This window comes from Lepisma saccharinum, chromosome 28, assembly GCF_977018435.1.
Source record: "Lepisma saccharinum chromosome 28, izLepSacc3.1, whole genome shotgun sequence".
NCBI classification, from domain to species: Eukaryota; Metazoa; Arthropoda; class Insecta; order Zygentoma; family Lepismatidae; genus Lepisma; species Lepisma saccharinum.
This window is the reverse complement of record NC_139256.1, coordinates 24302694-24323681: the sequence shown is the minus strand read 5'-3', so window position 1 is coordinate 24323681 and position 20988 is coordinate 24302694. Positions and strand designations below refer to the sequence as shown.

The following is a 20988-nucleotide window of genomic DNA, read 5'->3' as shown; positions in this document are numbered from 1 at the left end:
TCCCGACTCCCCACTTACCTTGCCACCATGTAGAGCGCCCGCCGTAAGAATAGACAAGACCTATAGTCACTCAACACTAGACCTAGGATTTTTAGGTTCTAAAAAGTGTGCTTTTCGGTTCATAAAATAGGCTCTAAAAATTCTAAAATAGGTCCTAAAAATCTAAAGTTAGGCTCGAAAAATCCTGAAGTAGCTTCAAAAGAGCTAAGAATAGTTCAAAATTCCTGAAAAATGCTGATTAGGTGTCACCAGCATAAGAAAATGGGACACCTATATCCTGAAATCTTGGATAACGTTATGTGTGTTGCCTAACCCTAAGGCGATTGCAGGACTTACCATTGGAAATTTGCTATTAAAAATCCACTCTTCATCTTATAGTTATGCAATAATCTTCTTTCATGTTATCCACAGTCAAATTCAGCAATTTTGTCTGCGAGGATCATCTTTTATGCTGAAAATAATATTTCAACATAGTCAGTGGTGCCAACTTCAATGCTGAAATGTTAGTTTGCAAGGCATGAATGCCACAAAGCACTGAAGTGACGCGAAAGTAAGCAAGATCACGCAGATCAGAAGTTTGCACTTTGTATTGTACAGGTAACAGTGGCACCAGACATTTTGCTTTGTTTAGAGCTTTGAAAAATCACCAAGGACTTGGTGAAAGGGAAATGGACAGAGATTACTTTTCAAACACTTTCGTCATTGTTCGTGACCAAACAAAGCAAATGCCTCTGTGTGACATAAAAATCCTGTAAAACCTTTAAAAATACATAAAAACCTTTAAAAAAGGCTTGATTTAGGCCCATATACCTAAAATAGGTTCTAACAAGCAAAATAGGTTTAAGGCACTTACTTCATCAGTTGTTGCGTTGTTTAACGAAACGCTGACAAAACTTATTATTTCTTACATACCTGTAAAGGAAAAAATAGGTTAAAAACCTACAATCCGAGGTCTACACATCACACACGGACGGAACTGTGCATCTGATAGATATTTGCAGAGTAAACGCAGAACATATGAGTTCAGTAGTTCCACAGTTCAATTCAAGATGGGAGTATATTGCACTAATTTGATATATGGTTCTAACTGCAAGTTCACTACTAAATAACATGCAATTTGTTCCAAGAAAAGACATCATCCCATTTTATGTGTTGCTTTCTTGATAATGCATTAACAGGAGCATTTATTTCCAACAAAATATGAGAGTATGTAGTAGTTATCGTGATTTATACCTCAGTTTCGTAATTATTACAAAACTTTATCATTAGCTTTAGTACTTCATTAAGTCAAGGCCCATGATTTCATTAAGTCAAGGGCAGTGGATTGTACTGTTTATTCAAAATTTAGTTGCATCCTTTCTGCTAAGAACAACAATATTGTGTTTATATATAAATATGTATAACTTGAAAAACTCAATATGCTGACCAAGGCAGAAATTTATTTTATTATAAAACATAAACTAAACGTAACGTTTCAATCTTCTAGCAAGGTCTTCTTCAGACTATGTACCAAGTACAAATGTAACAAGGTACAAGAACAGGACCATATACATAGTTTGATGAAGACCTTGCTAGAAGGATGAAACGTTACGTTTAGTTTAAGTTTTATAATAAAATAAATTTCTGCCTTGGCCAGCATATTGAGTTTTTCATATCATGGAAACAAGGCTCAATGGTGTTATAAATGTATAACTTGTGTTTTATATTAAAAACAAATTTGGAATTGAATTGAGTTGTATAAGTAATATTTCTTTTCTTTTGATTTCAGATATATCTGAAAGGAGTACAATTTTTCTGTTTCAAGAAAGTTTAAGCCAATGGAACTGATATTGTTGTTGATGCTTTTTGTTAGTTGTTAAATAAATTCATTTTATACATAAACATATACGAAGTGATTTTTCAGGCTAATAACGATTTCACTCAACACCTCTTCCTTAACTCGTTCTTCAAAAACAACAGGTGAGCTCTAGTAATGTTCTTGTCTGTTCAATTAAACTTTTTTTTCACTATCTCTTATGTTGATTTTGATTTATGTTACTTAGCGTCGCTCTTCTGTCATTCTTGTATGATGCAATTCGTGACAAAGAACATCCACGTCCAGGCCGGGATTCGAACCCTTGACCACTGGCGTCGTAGCGCTCTGGGCTAACCACTCAGCCACGGAGGTCGGCTGTCCCCACGTCCAGGAACCCAAAAATTCCAATTGGTTATATTGGGTTTCGCTGCAGAACCTGAACCTCTCTTCTCGCACAATTTAAATTCGGTCCAAGTTGCGAATTGTTTCATTGAAAAAAGGTTCCTGGACCGAATTGAAACACTTTACAGATAAAAAGTTCGTTACGCTCCAGAACCCATTTACGCTTGTGCTGGTTTTCTCTCCTGGTCCGGAATTAAATTTATTTAAATTTCCTGGAGCTCTAACAATCCTGCTCAGCAGTCATGATAAATCTTGATGGTATGACAATAAAAATAATATATTGTCATAACAACATTTGAAGAAGGTTAGGCTAAGTTCAAAGTTCCACATTTGTGCAATATTTATAACAATTTAGTCATAACAGTTATTTTTGACTGGCAATATGAAAAACAAATATCTTCAATCATATGTGTTCTTTCAGACAAGAAAGATATGATACATTCAAATTTATAATTAAATTTATTGAAATTGTGTACATTTGCATTGGCTTCAAGGTTTATATACAAAGGTCAACTCTTTAAAATTGTTCAATGTACATTGTGATGTCATACTTGGTATTTTGTATCAACATTCAAAAAATGGTAATTGTGATCAATAGATAAGTATATTGTGATATACATAGTAAAATAGCTGTAACAGAGCAAATATGTACATTTACTACACAAACATTCAAGCTGTTAAGCACTTATGGACAAAAATATAAAACAAAAACAATTGAAGATATCACATACTAAAAAATCTGGCTTGAACTAGTTGCTCTAATACTAGTTGTCTGTGACTTGGTGTGGAGCTCAAGATGGAACAAAGATAAGGACACATATATCAATATGGGATGGTGATATATTTGTATAATAATTGTTGCTTTTAAAGATTAAACTTGGCAACGTTATAATAACTTGGATGTTTAAGTTATATAGAAGCCTTTTATGACTTGAATGAACTTCGATCATGATATAATCTTATAAAGATTCGAAAGTTATGGAATGACACTGATATGTATAAAAGATGCCATGTTGAATTGGAAGCAGTGAATAAGTATCTGTTTTCATCTTCCTTAAGGGGCTGGCTTGTGAATGTTACAGTTCCTCAAATGAGTGCTTGGAGGAAGGTCGCATAGAGTGACACTTATATGTTCTACGTTTGGAGGTGATTTGAGAAGATGATGAATTTCGAAAACTGAAGCTCAGAATTGTAGATACAAAGACTTGCTTTATCCTGGAAGGAGATAACAAAGATATATATATATATTTTCTTATGTATAGCATTGATATCTTATAAATATTCTTGTAAACAAAGGTATAATAATTTGATGCTATTGTAATTTTGGTTGTTTCTAGTTTTTTCTTCCATTTTTATCAATATAATAATTATAAAGTTATCAGTATATGTAAACTTAAATTTCCTTTCCAATATAGCACCATAGCTACTACCTATTGTGCTGATACTGAGTTTGAATTATACTGACTAGCATGGTTAAAATGGAGTTTAAAAAAAAGGCACGATGAAATGTTTGTACACTTCTATTTATGTATAGAAGCAGCACACTTGATACTGGTAAGCTGAGCGACCCACTATTTCTAAGCATGGCGTAAATCGTTAACTTAACCGAACTTTTTATACAATGGAAAATAAAGCCTTTAATACTTCGGCTTCTTCTAGTAGATATATGAATTTGGAGTTTGTCTAGACGTACAATCAAACTAACCTGTGTATGTGCGGTCATATGTGTTATTACTAGGGCCAGGAACTTTATGTCCTATAAAACTGTAAAATATTTATTTATTTATTTATTAACCAGTCGCCTATAACAGAGCGAATGCTCCAATTAAAATAGGCATTGCAATTTGCTATATACAATATAATTTACATAAATATGTAATACATGATACAAACACATAGTAAGTGTTACACAAAACCTTAGATAAATACGAATACAAAAAGTTATACAAATACAAAAGTTACACAAATACAAAAAAATACATACATATACATATTACAAATTTTAAACAGAGGAGAAAACTAAAGGACAAAAAAAACAAAACATAAACAAGTAACAAACTATAAAAGCTTGAAAATAATACAAAAATTATATGAATACCACTATTTAAATAAGAAACAGGAATAATCAATACAAAACAAAAGTTCAAATTTGAATTCGTTTATATGATACAAAATTTAAAACGCTATAAATTGTATTTGAGACTATAAATATATCACTCTAGAATCGGAACTGTTTCATTTGTATATTATATCTAATATGTTGTTTAAACTATATAGATAGTTTTTAATATTAAAAGCAAAATCCAAATCAATTCCATTCGAGACAATATTATTATGTTTACTTAATAATCTAATGATTGGAGAATTTTGATGGAATGTATGTATGTAATTATGTCATAAAAATTTAAAAATATGTCAGAAAAAGGTAGAAATATTCTCAGTAAATCCAAAAATATGCACAACGGTACTTTCGAATTTCTCATACGGGATTCAGTATCTTCCAGGGAAGATCAACTAGCGTGGGGTGGAGAATTAAATGAAGCCAGAATCCCGCACAACAATGAGATAACATTTTCCCTCAATAATGTTTGCATGGCTATTAATTGTCGGCGGGATAAAAAAGGGGGGTATTATTGTTCTGTTGGTAAGAAAAGACTGCATCTGCTTTAAATTCTTCGTTCGTAATTTCCTTATCCTGGCATCGATAATATGAAATATCAGTTGCGCTAAGTATACGAAGAAAAATTATAAAATAACAGAGTATACGCAAGTCAATTACGAAATGATACAAAAATATGTCTTATTACGAGAAAAGTGAAGAAATATGTTGTAAGAACGCGAAATTGATAAAATATGCCAAAATATGCTTTATCAAGTTGGTCTATTTCGGCTGATTTTCATCAGATATGTAAAGATCTCACCCCAGTACACGATCCGATGCCAAATGAAAAATATATTATAACATAAAGTCCCCAGTTATTTCACAGACAGACGCTTCGATAGTGTGCAATAATGAAGTCCAGGGTTATTCAAGTTTTATGAGAGGTCTGACCACCCCTACTAGAGTACTGCATGAGACCACTTCCGCTTGCTCTACAAGTCTTCCACCCTTCTTCGACCGTATGCAATAGAATTTTATTTTAATGTGACAATAATAGTAGATACATGTAAAATGTCTGCCTTGGTAGTTTCAGCCCACAATCATCTGTTTCATTTTCATATAAGCATTGTGTAAGACTAAACTACATTTTAACATGATGACTATGTTTACTTAAGTTTCAATTTTACTGCATTTTTCACTTCACGATTGATATTTTAGTGCCCACCCATAGACAAATTACTGGACTTCGAGCGTTTCCCGAAGAACTTCCAATTCCTTACGCTATGCATTAATTGCACTGAGCTTTTTCCTGATTTGTGAACATTTCCGGTTTCCTGGGCACTGGCACTGCTACACTACAGCAACGTTACTGAAACCTGGAACAAAAAACTTGGGTAGTTTCCCAACATTTTGGCACCAGTTTCACATCTCTACATTGAATATAGCGGATATGAATAAAGTTTGTAATCAGGGAAAGACTTCTGGGACACCCGGTATTTCTAGATCCGTGCCTGGTCGCATGCAAATAAAGACCATGTAGATGTTTCCAATAAAACACCAGTTTTTTTTACATAACGTACAAACTTTTCCACACAGTCATTGCATTACACCTGCTGTCGCCCAACCATAACGGACCGACGCAATGCTGTGTGATGGATACGCAGAGAGACCTCAACATACCGGATGGCGACAAGGACTTTCTACATCCCGCGGCACCTACCCCAGACGGAAGGAAGAAGGAACCGGACCTTTAAGAGAGCAAATGTCAGCCAATTATAAAATACTATCACTTTCCATTTCTGCTTTTTTCTCCTCACCTGCACACCTCGCTGATTCAGCAACACTCACTGCCCCGAAGCCAAATTATTTACCTCCAGTTGCGTCTGCTGGAATTCTGAAGAACGCTACCTGATTTTTCCAGTGTGAGATTTGAGCAGTCTTCAGTGGATGCCCAGTGACTGCTTTGTTATTTCACACCTTTCTTGTTTTGCATCTTTTTTCTGCCACTTTTGACCACTAGGGTACGCAGGGATTTTTTTTCGGATGGGGCTGGAATTGTAGGAGTTCTAGGCAGTGGGCGTTTTACAATATAAAATACTACGTTTTTAAAGTACAGTAAAACCTCGTTAATCCGGACTAATGGGGGGATAATTTGACTGGTTTAACGAAAGTCCGGATTTACTGAAATAACCTAAAAGAATAGTAGAAAGTGCATTAAAACTCCGTTTATAGCAACAAAACACGTTTATTATGGTGTATTTAAAGAGTTATTTATATATATAAAAATGGATGTATGTGTGTGTGTGGGTATGTGTGTATGTTTGTTTGTTCCGGCATAACTCTCGAACGCCTGGAAAAATTTCAACCACACTTGGTACACGTATCAGTTGCAATCTGCAAAGAATACTTTGGGGGTAAGACACCCCTGGCACCCCAAGAGGTGGGGTGGGAAGGGGTGATATGTAAAAATAATCGAAAACCACCGATATTAAGTTCCGCACGAACAGACACCCGTGACTCTATGCAATCCGCACAACGATAATGTTTCTCGAGTTGTCTAACATTCAGGCTGTGTTGCGAATGGAATCCATAGCTTTCGTGACACTCCCAATGCGGTTCAACTCCCAAGTTCATCACCTATCGGCATGGGGGGTGAGAAGGGGTGTAAAGGAAAATGCCACAAATGACCTAGATTAGAGTCGAATCCATAGTTTTCGGAGTCGCTAAGCTAATTGGTGACATTCACGATCACATTTAAAATTAGTTACATTTTACACTATAGTTAGAATGCATTATTTTCCTGTCTAATACAAGCTTGGGATAAATATATACTCGGGCAACACCGGGTAAGCAGCTAGTACACTATACAGTACAGTATAAAGTCTGCGGGACACAAAGTTTCATCAGTGGTTGACTGCCTTTCCTTTGGGAAGTTCTCTTGTTGACCTCTAGCCACATTTAAAACCTTGATTTTTTTTTGCCTGTCCGGATTAAGCAAAGTCCGGATTATTGGAGTCCGAATTAACGAGGTTTTACTGTAGTTCAAAGATAAAAATGGGAATAGGGGGTCATTTTAAGAGTAGTTTTTATTTACAAGTTTGGCGTTTCCTTACTTCTTTACGCCGACTTCCGTTGCGGAGTGGTTAGCATAGCGGGGGCCTCCGGTTCAAATCACTAGCTTAGATTGTTCTTTGCGAGTGTCCATTCATCTATTTCATCACATCATCTCTCATCTTTGATATGTCAAAAGTGGCAGAGAGGAGAAGTAAAATAAATCAAATTAATCAATCAAACCATAGTTCTTTACTGCATTCATGTTCTCAATATTTCAAAAGTGGGTGTTGCCCCCTCCCCCACTGTGAACGCCAGTGCTTTTGACTAATCGATACTGAATGATGATTGGTTCAAATTCATGTACCTACACTTACAAAAGAATACTAGTCCAGTGCATTTAGACAAATTTTAGACCAAATCTGCACGAAGTTCCTCGCATCATGAACATTCCCACTTTTTCCCGGAACAGGAATATTCTTTGTGTAGTACTGTTATGTTGTTCCACTGAATTATATATGATTTAGTCCATGTTCGAGGTTCGGCTATGTTAGATCCTCTTCTGTAGATGGCGTTTGTTGAACACAGGAAGCACACACGCAAAGGGGAAATAGATAGATCGAAAGTAGCCTAACATGCCTGGAATGAATTACATATAAATCAGTTGAACAACATGATAGAACTTCATAACGAACAAAAGTAGAAACTAAAGATTAAAAAAGCAATAACCCAAAACCCTCTAAGTCACTCCAGTGTAGAATTCAACAAATATGATCCCTTCTCCAGAAAAGAAATATAAATAGTAAATAGAATGTGTTTCTCAAAATGGTCATAGAGAATTTCCGAAGGCGCCCAGTAGTTGGCGTCAGGGTTGTTCAAGGTCCGAAAATCCATAAAGGTAAATATGTGATATCGCCCGAACGGATTTCTTCAAATTTTCAGGAGAAACTACTTACTGAAATCAGTTTCTGTAGCATTGTCGAAGTTCTTCGAGGTATTTTCTTTCGCGGAAACTGAAAACTTCACCATAGAATGCTGCAGAACAAAAAATAACCAGTTTTTATGTAAGGAACTTGCATTTTCTGTAAAGCGACAACATTATGCCGTTGTTTCCATTATGTATCTGCAGATGGCGCGAGCGTCGAATGTCACGCGGTCTCGCCAGTGTTTCCAAACGTGCCTTTTTTTCTACGATCTTTTTTTAACTATGCTTACCTAACCTAACCTGACCTAACCTTGCCGGAAATGGTTCGTGGGGCTATCGTGAATGGTTGTTGGGGGGCTATCCGTCAATGGTTCGTGGGGCTATCGTGAATAATTTTTGGGGCTATCCGTCAATGGTTTGTGATGATATAATGAACACGAAGAAGATTGAAACACTGCATACCCACTCCAAATCGACAATACACAAGCACGACATGCGATGATGCACGCCATTTTGTCTGTTACCCAAGCGGAACAAGGAATACAAATAATGACTCGTAATATGAAAAGTTGACAATATTTTATGGAAAAAGGCATAACTTTACCTTAAAGAATCTTCCGCAATGCAGAATAGGTAAGTATCAATGCTAAAATTAACGAAATAAACGAGTGAGAGATGTTCGGGCGATATCGCATAATTACCTTCATAAATTCTAATGGGTTGGTTCTATTAGTTTCCGCAGCAGAACGAGAACCTTTTCTCTCGCACAATTTAACTTGCATTGGAAAAATGTTCTTGGGCCTTATTTAAATTGTTCCTATTTTTTTCTGGACCGAATTTAAATTCATCAGTAAAAAAAGGTTCCATGGGCCGTATTTAAATTCACCCGGAAAAAGTTCTTGGACCGTATTGAAATTGCTCCGGAAAAAGGTACCTGGACCGACCGAATTCATAAAATCAGATGAAAAGGTTCCTTACGGTCCAGAACCCATTTACGCTTGCTGATTTTCTCTCCTGGACCGGAATTGAATGTATTTAAAATTCCTGGAACTTTAACAACCCTGGTTGGAGTAGTTGGCTAGTGCACAGGATTTATAGTAAAATCGATCCGAACCGGCGACAAGAAGAAATCTGTTCACGAGAAGAAGAGAGAAGAGGTGTTCTCTCGAATAAGTATAGTTAGAAACACTAGACAATGTATAATGCTGAATTTAAATTGCATACTAGAAGAGTACTGAACAACAGAAACTCCCTCTATGAACGCGACAGGAACAGTGCGGTCTGTTAAGTCCGTCGTAGAATGTAAACGTTGCCTGCTGTAAGAAAAGCGTTGAACACCACTGTTCAAAGGTATGCAAATTTGAGCGTTCGTGTTGCAAATGAAACTAAAGTTGCATAACTGTAGGGAGGAGCTTCTTGCTTTATATTAAAGTTATCATGTTAATACTTATCAAATAATATGCTAATTCTGTATAAGCAAAGAGTAACAATCAAAGAAACAAAATGTAAGTAACTTCATAACTAATTTATACAGGGTGATTCATCATAAGACAACCCTGTTATTAGTGCAGATAGCGAAATATGCAAAGTTGTTGGAAATATGCGGTTCTCATTCTAATGAGCTTGAATTTTCAACGTTGAGGTCGGAAATGCTTTGTTGGCACATGCTTCGTCCTTAATTGGTGCATTTACTCTTTTTACTTTGCCACTAATAATAGTCATTAATTCTAAATTCACCCTGTACAGTACAATTTTACGATAACATAATTACTCTCCTTTAGAGACGAAGCATGTGGTAAAATAGCATTTCCAACCTCAACGTTGAAAATTCAAGCTCATTAGATTGAGAACCGCATATTTGCAACACCTTTCCCTGTTCCAATTTTTCGCTGTTTGCATTAATAACGCAGTTGTCTTATGGTACGGGACTTTTGAATCACCCTGTACTTTAGCAACTTGAAATGCCCGGTAAGTACAAAACGATAGTTACATTCGCCACCGGACTTTTGGATCACCCTGTACTTAGAAAATTTGAAATGCCCGGTAAATACAAAACGATAGTTGCATTCGCCACCGCAAATAGAAGAGACAATCGCTTTATTGCGATATCGACTCCAGTAAACGTACTTCACGATACTCACTTACTTATGCTATTATTATTATTATTATTACTATGGAGATCAAAATTGCACCTCCTATGATCTGTTGAAGAAAATGGCTGACTCATCAGTGCTAACATTTGTACATACTCGGAACCGAGTAAAAAATTACCGAGCCTTAAGCTTATGGTTACTGTAGTGTCAGAGATAAATTAAAATCACCATGTTTGAGCTTTTAAATATAACACCACTGAAGTTTCAGGCTGTTTTAATATATATGGTTCCTTTATGTTTTCCATCCACAGAGGTCGTTAAGTTCCATATACGTCCACGAAGTAGTACGTCAAACAACAGTTAAGATATTTCACTGACAACAGGACATACTAATTCTCTTAAGTCAGAATAAACTCTGTATACAAGTTTGCCAATTAGGCAGTCTTGTTTTCTAGAAATTTACACGTTAGTCATGGCTAGGATTTAGATCTACAAGCACTAGAAACTTGTAAAGTGGCATCACTAAACAGCTATTAGTAGTTGGAGATCGGTTACTCCATTTAACGCTCCAGCCTAACTAAGAATGAAGAGGATGGGAGAAGAGTGTGCTGGAGTCGAGAATCGAAGACAGGAGAGGAGATAAGAGGAGAGGAAACGATTGGGCTGGAGACAAGAAGCGAGAACAGGAGAGAAGGGGAGAGAAGGAGAAGGAGAGGAGAAGATAGTGGAGACGAGAGGATAGAAGAGCTAGTTCTAGAAAATATCGTCAAGAATTGCATTGATGAAATAAATTATCAACATGAAAAAATCAATAACATTCTCGGGCGCGTACTGCCTTCTAGTTGAGTGCAGAGCAAGATAAAAAACTTCCGATTGAGATATTCGTTTTGTCCCTGCGATTTCACCACTAAAAAAATGAATTTAATGTTCATATTTATAAGAACTATCCACTTCTCAGTTACTTGATATGGAGATTTTATTCTTCAATATTTAATCATTAATGACAAACATAATAATTCCATTTCAGGCGGCGTGGACAATGAATACAATGGGAACGAAACGTTTTTGACTCCGTAGGGGTTTTTGAACCTACGGCCATTGGGTTGACAATCCTGAACTTTAACCACTACCCTACAAGCTTTTGTTTATCCAAAGAGGTAGATGGAGCTGACCAATGTAGATGCAACTCGCCTCCTACATGTCTTGCGTAAAGAATACTTGATTGTAAGAAAGTTAACGAAGGTAGTATGAATAGGCGCAAACTTTTAATCGAAATTTGAACATGGTGAAAACTATTCATTCCATGCATAGATAGCCTTGCATTTAAATCGACTGTAAAATAAAATAAGCCTTGGCCTATCTCCCGACTGCCAGTCTCCCTCCACAATCTTACCTAGAGATGTGGAGATCAACAGGCAATGAGGTGACGTGGGGACAGCACGTCGAACCGACGTCAACCTATACTGTGTCCCGGGAAACTCTGGAGCGAGCGAACCAAAGCAAGTCTCTGCGCGAGTAGTGACTCGAGAGGTCCAATGAACACGTCCGCGGGAACGGGATTGCGTGGAGGGGAGAAAAGGCGACTGCAGCTACTAGACTTTGCAGGAACGTGTACTGCTTCGCTCCGCCCACTCGCTTCCTCTCCTTTTCTACAGTTATGCGCAGCCTTCCTCCAGAGATTCCAGGGATAGAGTATATATTCAATGAAAGGCGTCGGGTGCTCAACACAGCAGGGCGGTCGGTGGCCATGGAAGTCTGAATGGAGTAAATTTTTAATCAAATAAAGATATATAAAATTTGTGAATAATAAAAATAATAATTCATGGCTCAACTGTCGCCAGAGGTGGGTTATAATCCAACCAGTTATAGGATAACGTGTGGTTAGCACGACGAACCCATTGTAGGTTTCCATGACCGGGTTACGCTACTCATTCGTAGCTCTCCAATTTCCTCACGATGCTGGTTGGCCACCGGTCCCATACACAGGCCGAAATCTCAGGAGAAAAGTTGCTATGCTTCCCTCAGGAGACTCGGACCTGCGCGCGTCTCGTAGCCACGGTACGGGATCCTTTGTGAATATTAGCTTTAGAATCTTCAAAGACATGTTAGGTTAGTGACAATGGCAAAACTCTGATTGTAATCTTTAGTTCGTCTTGTCATTGCAATTTTTCCACCATTTCAATTGTCCAATCGTAGCACGTCTGTGATTTCATGTGTCGTAATCAGTGATGTGCGTCTACGCGTAAACAACGATAGTCTACGTTCTACACGTAGACTAATTTATACACGCAGATTACGTAATCTATGTAAACAACTTGGCGAAAAGTGATAACTTAGCAAAGGGCGGCGTGGAATTGAAAGAAAATTATACTGCGTATCAGTTACTGATGTATGAAGAGAACTTTTCATACTCTTTCTTCCAAATTCGAACAATTTCTCACCAAGGAAGAAACCTAATATAAGAAATATTCTAGTGTTTTATGGTGAAGAAAAAACTCTTTACTCACGACTGCCATCTGTTGTTGTTTTTGCACACTACTTATCTTCGTGCATGGTTGATAATAGAAGGGAAGATAAATTTTGTTGTAAACAGGATTCTTTTGATTTCTTTAGGAACCAATTTAGTTGAAAATGTCACTTTCTTTTCATGAAACCCTTGAAAATTAATTTTAATGCACTTTAGATTGTCTACGTAGTCTATGTAAACTACAACCCAATGTAATCTACGCGTAGATTACGTGTAGACAACGCATGTAGACGTAAACTTATAGTCTACTGCACATCACTGGTCGTATTCTTCAGCGTGTAATTGTTATGCTGATGCACAACGGTTCTCGATCTTTGTTGTACCAATCCAGACTTTTTCACAAGTTTTCAGTTTACTGCATTTACAAACTTCCCATATAAATGTTCTTGCATAAAAGAACTGTTTCATAACTTGATTTTCAAGGCATGTCAACCTACAAGGGTGGCTGCTAAGAACAAGAGAAATTCCACCGTGTCAGAGGTTACGCTCGAGAATTTCGGAAACGCTTCCATTTCCATTGTTGCTGACATAAGCATTGTTCTGGATGGAGGAGCAAGTATGGGAGAAAGCAAAATGCTCAGAAACAAGGAAAAGTATTTAAGAAGCATCTTTCCAAGGTGAGGTGTGAGTTTGTGACAGATCTGTGATCCACTAGCATTCGCCATGAAGTGTCTGGTGAGTATTCTGTGCATATTTGAACTTCTGACAACGAACCATATGCTATTTAATTATCGGGACTTAGAAGGAAAGAAACATCACGACACATATACACATCAATTTTGATTACATACATACATTCATGTGAATTTTATTTAAAGCACATACAATATGTCAGCAATACTTGAAATATTACATAGTATATAGAGGAGCGTATATTCCAGGCTATCTGCGAAGCCTGAAGCCTAGAAAACAAAACACTGAAGAAAAATCGATTAGAAACTGTGAATAAACCTAATTTTCAATAAGAAGATGATGGTGATTTTGATGTTGGCAACCTGAATTCTTAAGAGTTGGCAACCTGAATTCTTAAGAGTTGGCAACCTGAATTCTTAAGAGTTGGCAACCTGAATTCTTAGGAGTTTCAACCTGAATTCTTAAGAGTTGGCAACCTGAATTTTTATAAGTTTGCAACCTGACAAACGTTGGGATGGCAACGTGACTTCCTTGAAGACGTCAAGAATTAGCCTAGTCTTCTCCCCTGCTCCATAGCCTAGGACCAGGTGTCATAGTGAGCAATAGCCTGACAAGTTAAGTCCCGATATGCGCAGATCGTTGCGGAGCACTTCCTATTTCGTCATCCTCCCCACCACTCTTCTACGTACTGGTCTCGCCTGGAGACTACGAGTGGTGCCAACTCAGCAAAATTAAGCTAAAAGAGATATGACAAACTATTTTTACTGTGTAGATTGTCGGTGCCGGCTCATATAAGTTTAAGTTTATCAGTGGTTCATTTGATTTAATCCGGTCTTTGAAAATGCGTGCGGTGCGCGGATCGTAAACTGTAGTATTACGCACGCACGTTAACGTTTATAACGAAGAGAAAATTCTGGGCGAATGACTTCATTTTCTGAATGCCAGATAAATTCAGGCCAGATAAATTGTTTACAATGTTGCAACATATTTGCGAAATCAGAAGGAGTTACATAAACTTAAGTATAATGTTTTCTAGTCCACAAGCGCCGCCACGGGAGTATATAAATGGATCGTTTAAGTTTTGAAAGAATTGGATTGGATTGATTTGTTGTTGTAAGTCTACTTTATGCACAGTAAGGCTAATCAGGACTGGACGTACAGTTTAAAGTGGGATCCGAACCACTATGTGCCTCCACCGGGAATCGAACCCGGGATCCCTTGATTACAAGGCGACGACGCTACCACTGCGCCATCGGGGAGTTCAAGTTTCAAAGAAGGAAAAGAGTCGTTGGCGAAAGATGAGCTGAAGTTCTGTACTCTGACAAGTAGAAAACAGCCCAGGAAAAAGCGAATACAAATTTCGTTGAAAATCCTCAGACCATTCCGCTCCCTCCAGGTTGCAACACTGCGAACCAACGTCACTGCTGAGAATGGAGTGGTGTGAGCTGAGCAACAGCTATTTGCAGCGTCTTGTTTTTAAACTTGTCATGTTATAGTCCAGGTCTTAGGCTCAGCATACGCCACTGGTATATAATTGTAATTATTTACATATATTAATCATAATTATCATATCATGCTTTTTCCGTGTTCGCTAAGCTTTTCAAATAAGTTTGCTATTGTTAGTAATAAAAGATTTATTCTTATATATATATATATATATATATATATATACACACACACACACACACACACACACACACACATATACATACGCACACACACAAACAAATATATATGCGTGTGAGTGTGTGTGTGTGTGTATCCATATATGTAGCTATAGTAAATAAGCGGTGGTGCAGTTGACTGGGCGTCTGCCATGCGAGAGAGCCGCTGGTTCGATCCCCGGCGCTTAGAGAAGTTGTTATCAAAGCGCGCTAAGATGCCAGGCGTCTCGGGTTGGGAATCCGGCATGGGTGTGCTTTGTGAGTGTCCCTTCATCAATTCATTATGTCATCACTCATCATCATCAACAATATTAGCCTAAAGTGGCAGAAATGCGATGTAAAATAACCAAATCAATCAATCATATGCCTTCATGTCACGTTGCAGTGCGGATGGGTAGCTTTACCTTGTTATACATAAATATATTTTACTCTCTTTTACACTTCATATTTACACACATTTTTTTATGAAAAGTAAAAAAATATGAACATCCTTTTATATTTTATGCTTTTTCTTCACAGATTAGTCTGTTACTCCTCTTCGTCGGGCTGGTGACGTCAGAGGAAGCTTTAGATGAAAGAAAAACAAAGAGACAACTTGTGGATGTTGGTTATGGTTACGGTGGAGGGTACCACGCAGGCTACGGTCACTACGGTTACCCCAACGGTTACGGTCACAGTTACGGCCACGGATACGGCCATGGATACGGACACCACCACACACCCATACACGCCATCGCAATAGCCAAACACGTACCTGTACCCGTGCCACACCCTGTACCCGTCCCGCTTGAGAGGCACGTACCCGTCCCAGTACCCCACCCCGTCCCAGTGGCTATCCCGAAACCGTACGCCGTGCTTGTACCCAAGCCATACCCGGTACTCGTACCGAAGGCTTACCCGTACCCGGTAGCCAAACCCGTTCCAGTTCCGGTGACGAAGCACGTGCCTGTTCCAGTTCCGAAACCTTACGGCATTCCTATCCCACACCCGTACCCAGTGGCTGTTCCCAAGGCTGTCCCACTTCCTGTTCCCAAGCCAGTGATCGTGCCCAAGCCAATTGCCGTCTTGGCGCATCACGGTCATCATCATCAGCATCATCATCACGGCGGACACAACAGTCACCACGGTCACGGGTATGGGCATGGTGATTATCACTGAGTGCAGGAATCACAGTCACAGGTAAGTCGTTATTTTGCGTTTAACTTTTGTTTTAACAAGTTACTTTTATGCACAGATGGGGTAATTAGTACTGAACAGTTTAAAGTGCAATCTGAATTATTATTTCCCTTCACTGGGTGTCGAATCCGGGACTCTAAATCGATCTTATTACAATGGAATTGGTGTAGGTATTTTCGGCACACAAAAAAATATGCAAATACAGTAAACCCTCGTTAACACGGACTCGCTTAAAACGAACACTCGGTTAATATGAACAAAATGTTGGTCCCGGCAGGGATGTATTATATCTTATAGAACGTTTTATCTGTTAACGCGAATTTCGGTTACAACGAATTACGAACTGTTTTGTAGTCCGTTGCGTCATTAGATCTCATTTAACACGAACTTTCAAAATTTTTCATATATTTTTTCTGTTGTTCCTCTGTCGTTCCTCTGCTAGGTATGTAAGAAATCGCTCAACAATCTCTATCATCTTGTCAACAATCAACTTATACAGTATTGTAAGTAACAGATTCAGATCAACAATGTATTCAAATGTGTTTTTCTATTCTTTAAAACATAGCCTGTACGAGTAACATCAAGATTAAAACTTGGGTGCAATTGCTCGACAATCGCGTCATCAATGAGCTTATACGTATTTAACCAACAAATTCAGTTTTGTGTTGAGATGTGTTTTTCTATTCTTTAGAACATACCCAGTACGAGTTTGATCCGAATTGACCGCTAGTTTTACGGAAGCTATGAGTACAGTTGGCCGTGAAGTTACCAGGCATTTGCGTTCCCGTCTAGGACAGCGCAATATACAGGAATTTTTCACCAGAAAATTATGTATGAGTACATTCTTTAAAAGTTAATTACTGTAGTACTGCAGTAGTGTTTTATATGACGACATACATAATACGTATTGTAAATGGTTAATGTGTAGAAAGAATTGTATTGCAACAATAAAATTTGAGTCCCCGGTTAGCACGATTTTTTTAAACACGAACTCTTGATTTTTCGGTCCCTTGTGATACGTGTTAACGAGGGTTTACTGTATCAGTTGTATTACCTTCTGTTGTATTCTACCTCAAAGCATAATTTGAACTTAATTCCTTAAGTATGACTGCCACACAAGAGTCACACATGAAAGATATATGATGCATTTTCTACTTTTTGTTCAGTTTATCTTTCCTAAATTCTTTTCTGCATATGTCGCATTCGGTCTAAGATCCTCTTCAGTGGGGGCTTAGCCCTCCTAGGTCCTACCAAACTACACCCATGGTGGTAAAGCTACTTTAAAAGAAGTAGTGGTCTCTACCTGTTCGTATGAGTAGAGGTGGCTCAAGGTTAAGCTTCTACATATCCCCCTTGGACCATGTCTATCCCATCTTTCTACTCTCTTCCGAAAACAGAAGCCTGGCTGCAGTGTTGCCATAGTAGCATAGTAGTCACTAGATCAACCTGTCTCTATTCTTCCTAAATTGTAGATGCACAACCAACTTACCAATGTTAGATTGCACTAATGCCAACCTTCGTGGCCTGCACAGAGCGTTACGACGCAAAGGATCATGGGTTCGAAATCCGATCTGGGTATTGGTGTTCTTTGTGATCATCCTTCTCTTTGTGATTAGCCCAAAGTGGCAGAAAAGCGATGCTAAATAATACAAATCAAATCAAAGATTGCATTGGTAATGCTCACAATAGTCACGTGTAATGTTTTCTGTTCCTAATAACTCTCAAGTTCCGTTAACCGACTGCTCTATGGAAACATTCCAGCAGACAGTTGGTAGGAAAACATTAGACCGACAACACTGTGCGTCGAGGGGAGAGTTCAGAAGCAAACAACAGTTACAAATTCCCCATACTCAGTGGGGAGAGTAATCTTCACCCGACCATTAAAAATGTAACAAATTTTAGGAAAACAGATGGCAGTAGCTATTTGACTACATACTCTGATCACCAAACATAACTCACAAAATAGGTTCGCAGATTTTGTCCATGAAATTTATTTTAGTTTTTATATGTATACAAATTACTTTTTACACCAGCTTATGTCTGCTTCAAAACACACACACAATATTATCAACCGTGGATATCTCATGCTACAATTAAGCATTTTTTATTATCATAGTCTAGGTAAATAGCAGTATGTCGATATTTCTAATTTTCATTACTAAATCCTACTCAATTGCTTTTGATCCATATGTTATTATACCTCCTTAAGTGTCCATACACTTATTTTTCTATATTCTGAATATATATTGCTTTGGTTCTCTTCTAAACGCAAATTTCATGTTCACTTCATACAACCCTTTCGTAATAGCAAAAAACGGAAGAAAAATAAAGGTTTGCCAGATACAATAAATAATGTAAATAAGCTAAACATTCTATGTCCATGCTACTCTTGAGACCATTAGACAGTTTTTGATTCATAAAATTTACAATTTCACAACTAAAAAAAAAACTTGAATAAATTCTGTGTATTTGTCTCAATATTCGTACGATGTACGACATAAATAAGCATCTACATCTGGTGGGCATGCCCCCAATTTTAGCCCCTCACTATGACCTCTTAATGTTAATCCTTGTCTACCAAGAGAAAATAAACTGACCATGCCTCCCCCCAGTTTTGGCATCCAATGGCCGCTAATGGCCTTATGTGTTCTAAAATCGTTGGTTTCTTAAGCTATTATCGATATATTTTATGTAACACCTTAGTATAACTGTATTCTTGTAACTGTATCACTGACATATTAAATTGTTAATTAGTAATTATACAATGAATGTGTTTTGTTTTCTTTCAGAGCCAAATACGACAACCTGAAGAACGGTCATGAGCATTATAAATGTTATTTATTGTAAAAATAACTTATTATATATTTATTTATGAAAATAAATATTATGATGTGTGACAAACATCATATTTACAAACAAAATTGATTTTGATTTTGCTCAATAATTGTAAACATCTCCCATGGCATACTTTTCTTTCTGGCATTGCAAACTCGTATTTTCCTGGCAACACAAAAATATAGATTATGAAGATGTAAACATGTCTTTATTCTGATTCATAAAAATGTGCAATTTTCCTTTGGGAAATTCGCTATTTGCAATACTATTATATTGCAATATGACTCCTGGATAGGTGTAAAGGGAAACCAGCACACTTTCACAATATCAGACATTTGGGAAATGATGTGATCAGCACCACGCTCTGACCAACTTCACCTTCTGGTCAATTCGACAATAATTGATCAACGTATTCATAGATGGCGGTAAAGGTTCAATTTTCCGTGTGTTAATTTCTTGTCAAATTTCGCTCATTAAAATAAACTAATTGCAGTGCTTTATTACAGGTATATACGATTTAGTACATTTATTTGGATTTGATTTTGTGTGAAATTGATTAATTTGTCTAAATATGGCAGCCTTTAAATTTACCACAACGAAACTTGCTCAAGACGCTTTTGAATTTCGATGTCTTGTATGCATACTACCTAAATGTAGATTTTTTTATAGATTATTCATATTTTCATGGCTACAGTTGGAGCTAGTAAATATTTAAAGAGCATGACGTAACGTATACAAAGGTAGAATAAACTGGAAGTAATAATAATAACTCGAAAAAAAATTGCAAGAGCTGCAGTGGCGCCACCAAGAGAGACAGCGGTCAACTCGCGAACTAAACTGGACAGTCATTTCTTCACTCTTCTGGCAATCACCGCAGACCAGAATGTTACCCTACGCGTGTGGCCAAATGCCTCCGTGTATCCAGTAGCGGATCCAGGAGTTACAAAAGGGAGGGGGCGAATTTCAATTTGGTACCTCACCTAACCTAGAATCAATTCTAACCAATACTTGCACAGTTTTATATAAACAATATAAGGTTCTGTTAAAGGTATTTTCTACCGTTGAGGCGGCCGATCCTAACGCTGGCAAGAGAAGTGGGAAGCGGGGAAGCGACCAATCCAGCACGATAAGAAACGCAGCAGCCAGTAGAACGAGGTTCACGTAGTACTTCTTCCCGCCGCTTCGTAACTTTCGTCGCCACCGTACTGCGGCGTAATCTCGGCTCCCCACTACCCTTGCCAGAACTAGGACCGGCAGCCGTAAGATTAGAAAAGACCTATAACAGAAACCAACTATGTTCTAAACATTAACGTTTGATTGATATTTTTTCCCTAAAAATAAGTTGTCATGGCTGGAAATAAATGCTTATGATTATATGTCGTTATTATCATAATTCTTCCCATTTTCACAGCAAGTCTTGCTACATCTCATTCGTGGGTAATTTAAGGTAAGGCTCCACGTTATGGGCGCCACTATGCTACGACCTGGGGGTACGTACCCCACGTATGTTATTTACCACGGCTATAGAAATATCTTAATCTCAGGGGATAGGTTCTTTATTCGAGAATTCCAAATAAGAAAGCTTTTTATAGCCAAGAGGATATAGTTAAATGCGGATCTATATTCTGAAAACTGTACACAATACAGAGAAAATATATAGCCAATAGCGAAGCTTGTATATACATTGATATATATATATATATATATATATATATATATATATATATATATATATATATATATGCTGATTCCAATTTTACGTCGGTTATATTCTTCTTATAAATAT

The 20988-nt window shown here is 37.5% G+C and overlaps 1 protein-coding gene across 1 annotated transcript; it reads left to right on the top strand.

Annotated features, from left to right (window-relative positions):
• Nucleotides 1-13536: 13536 nt before the first annotated feature.
• On the top strand, nt 13537-19275 carry LOC145980543 (uncharacterized). The gene is made up of 3 exons (XM_083113560.1): nt 13537-13569; nt 15711-16370; nt 19157-19275. Exons 1-2 carry the CDS (start codon nt 13558-13560, stop codon nt 16347-16349), a joined length of 651 nt encoding a protein of 216 aa, XP_082969686.1. The 5' UTR covers nt 13537-13557; the 3' UTR covers nt 16350-16370; nt 19157-19275.
• The last annotated feature ends 1713 nt before the right edge of the window (nt 19276-20988 follow it).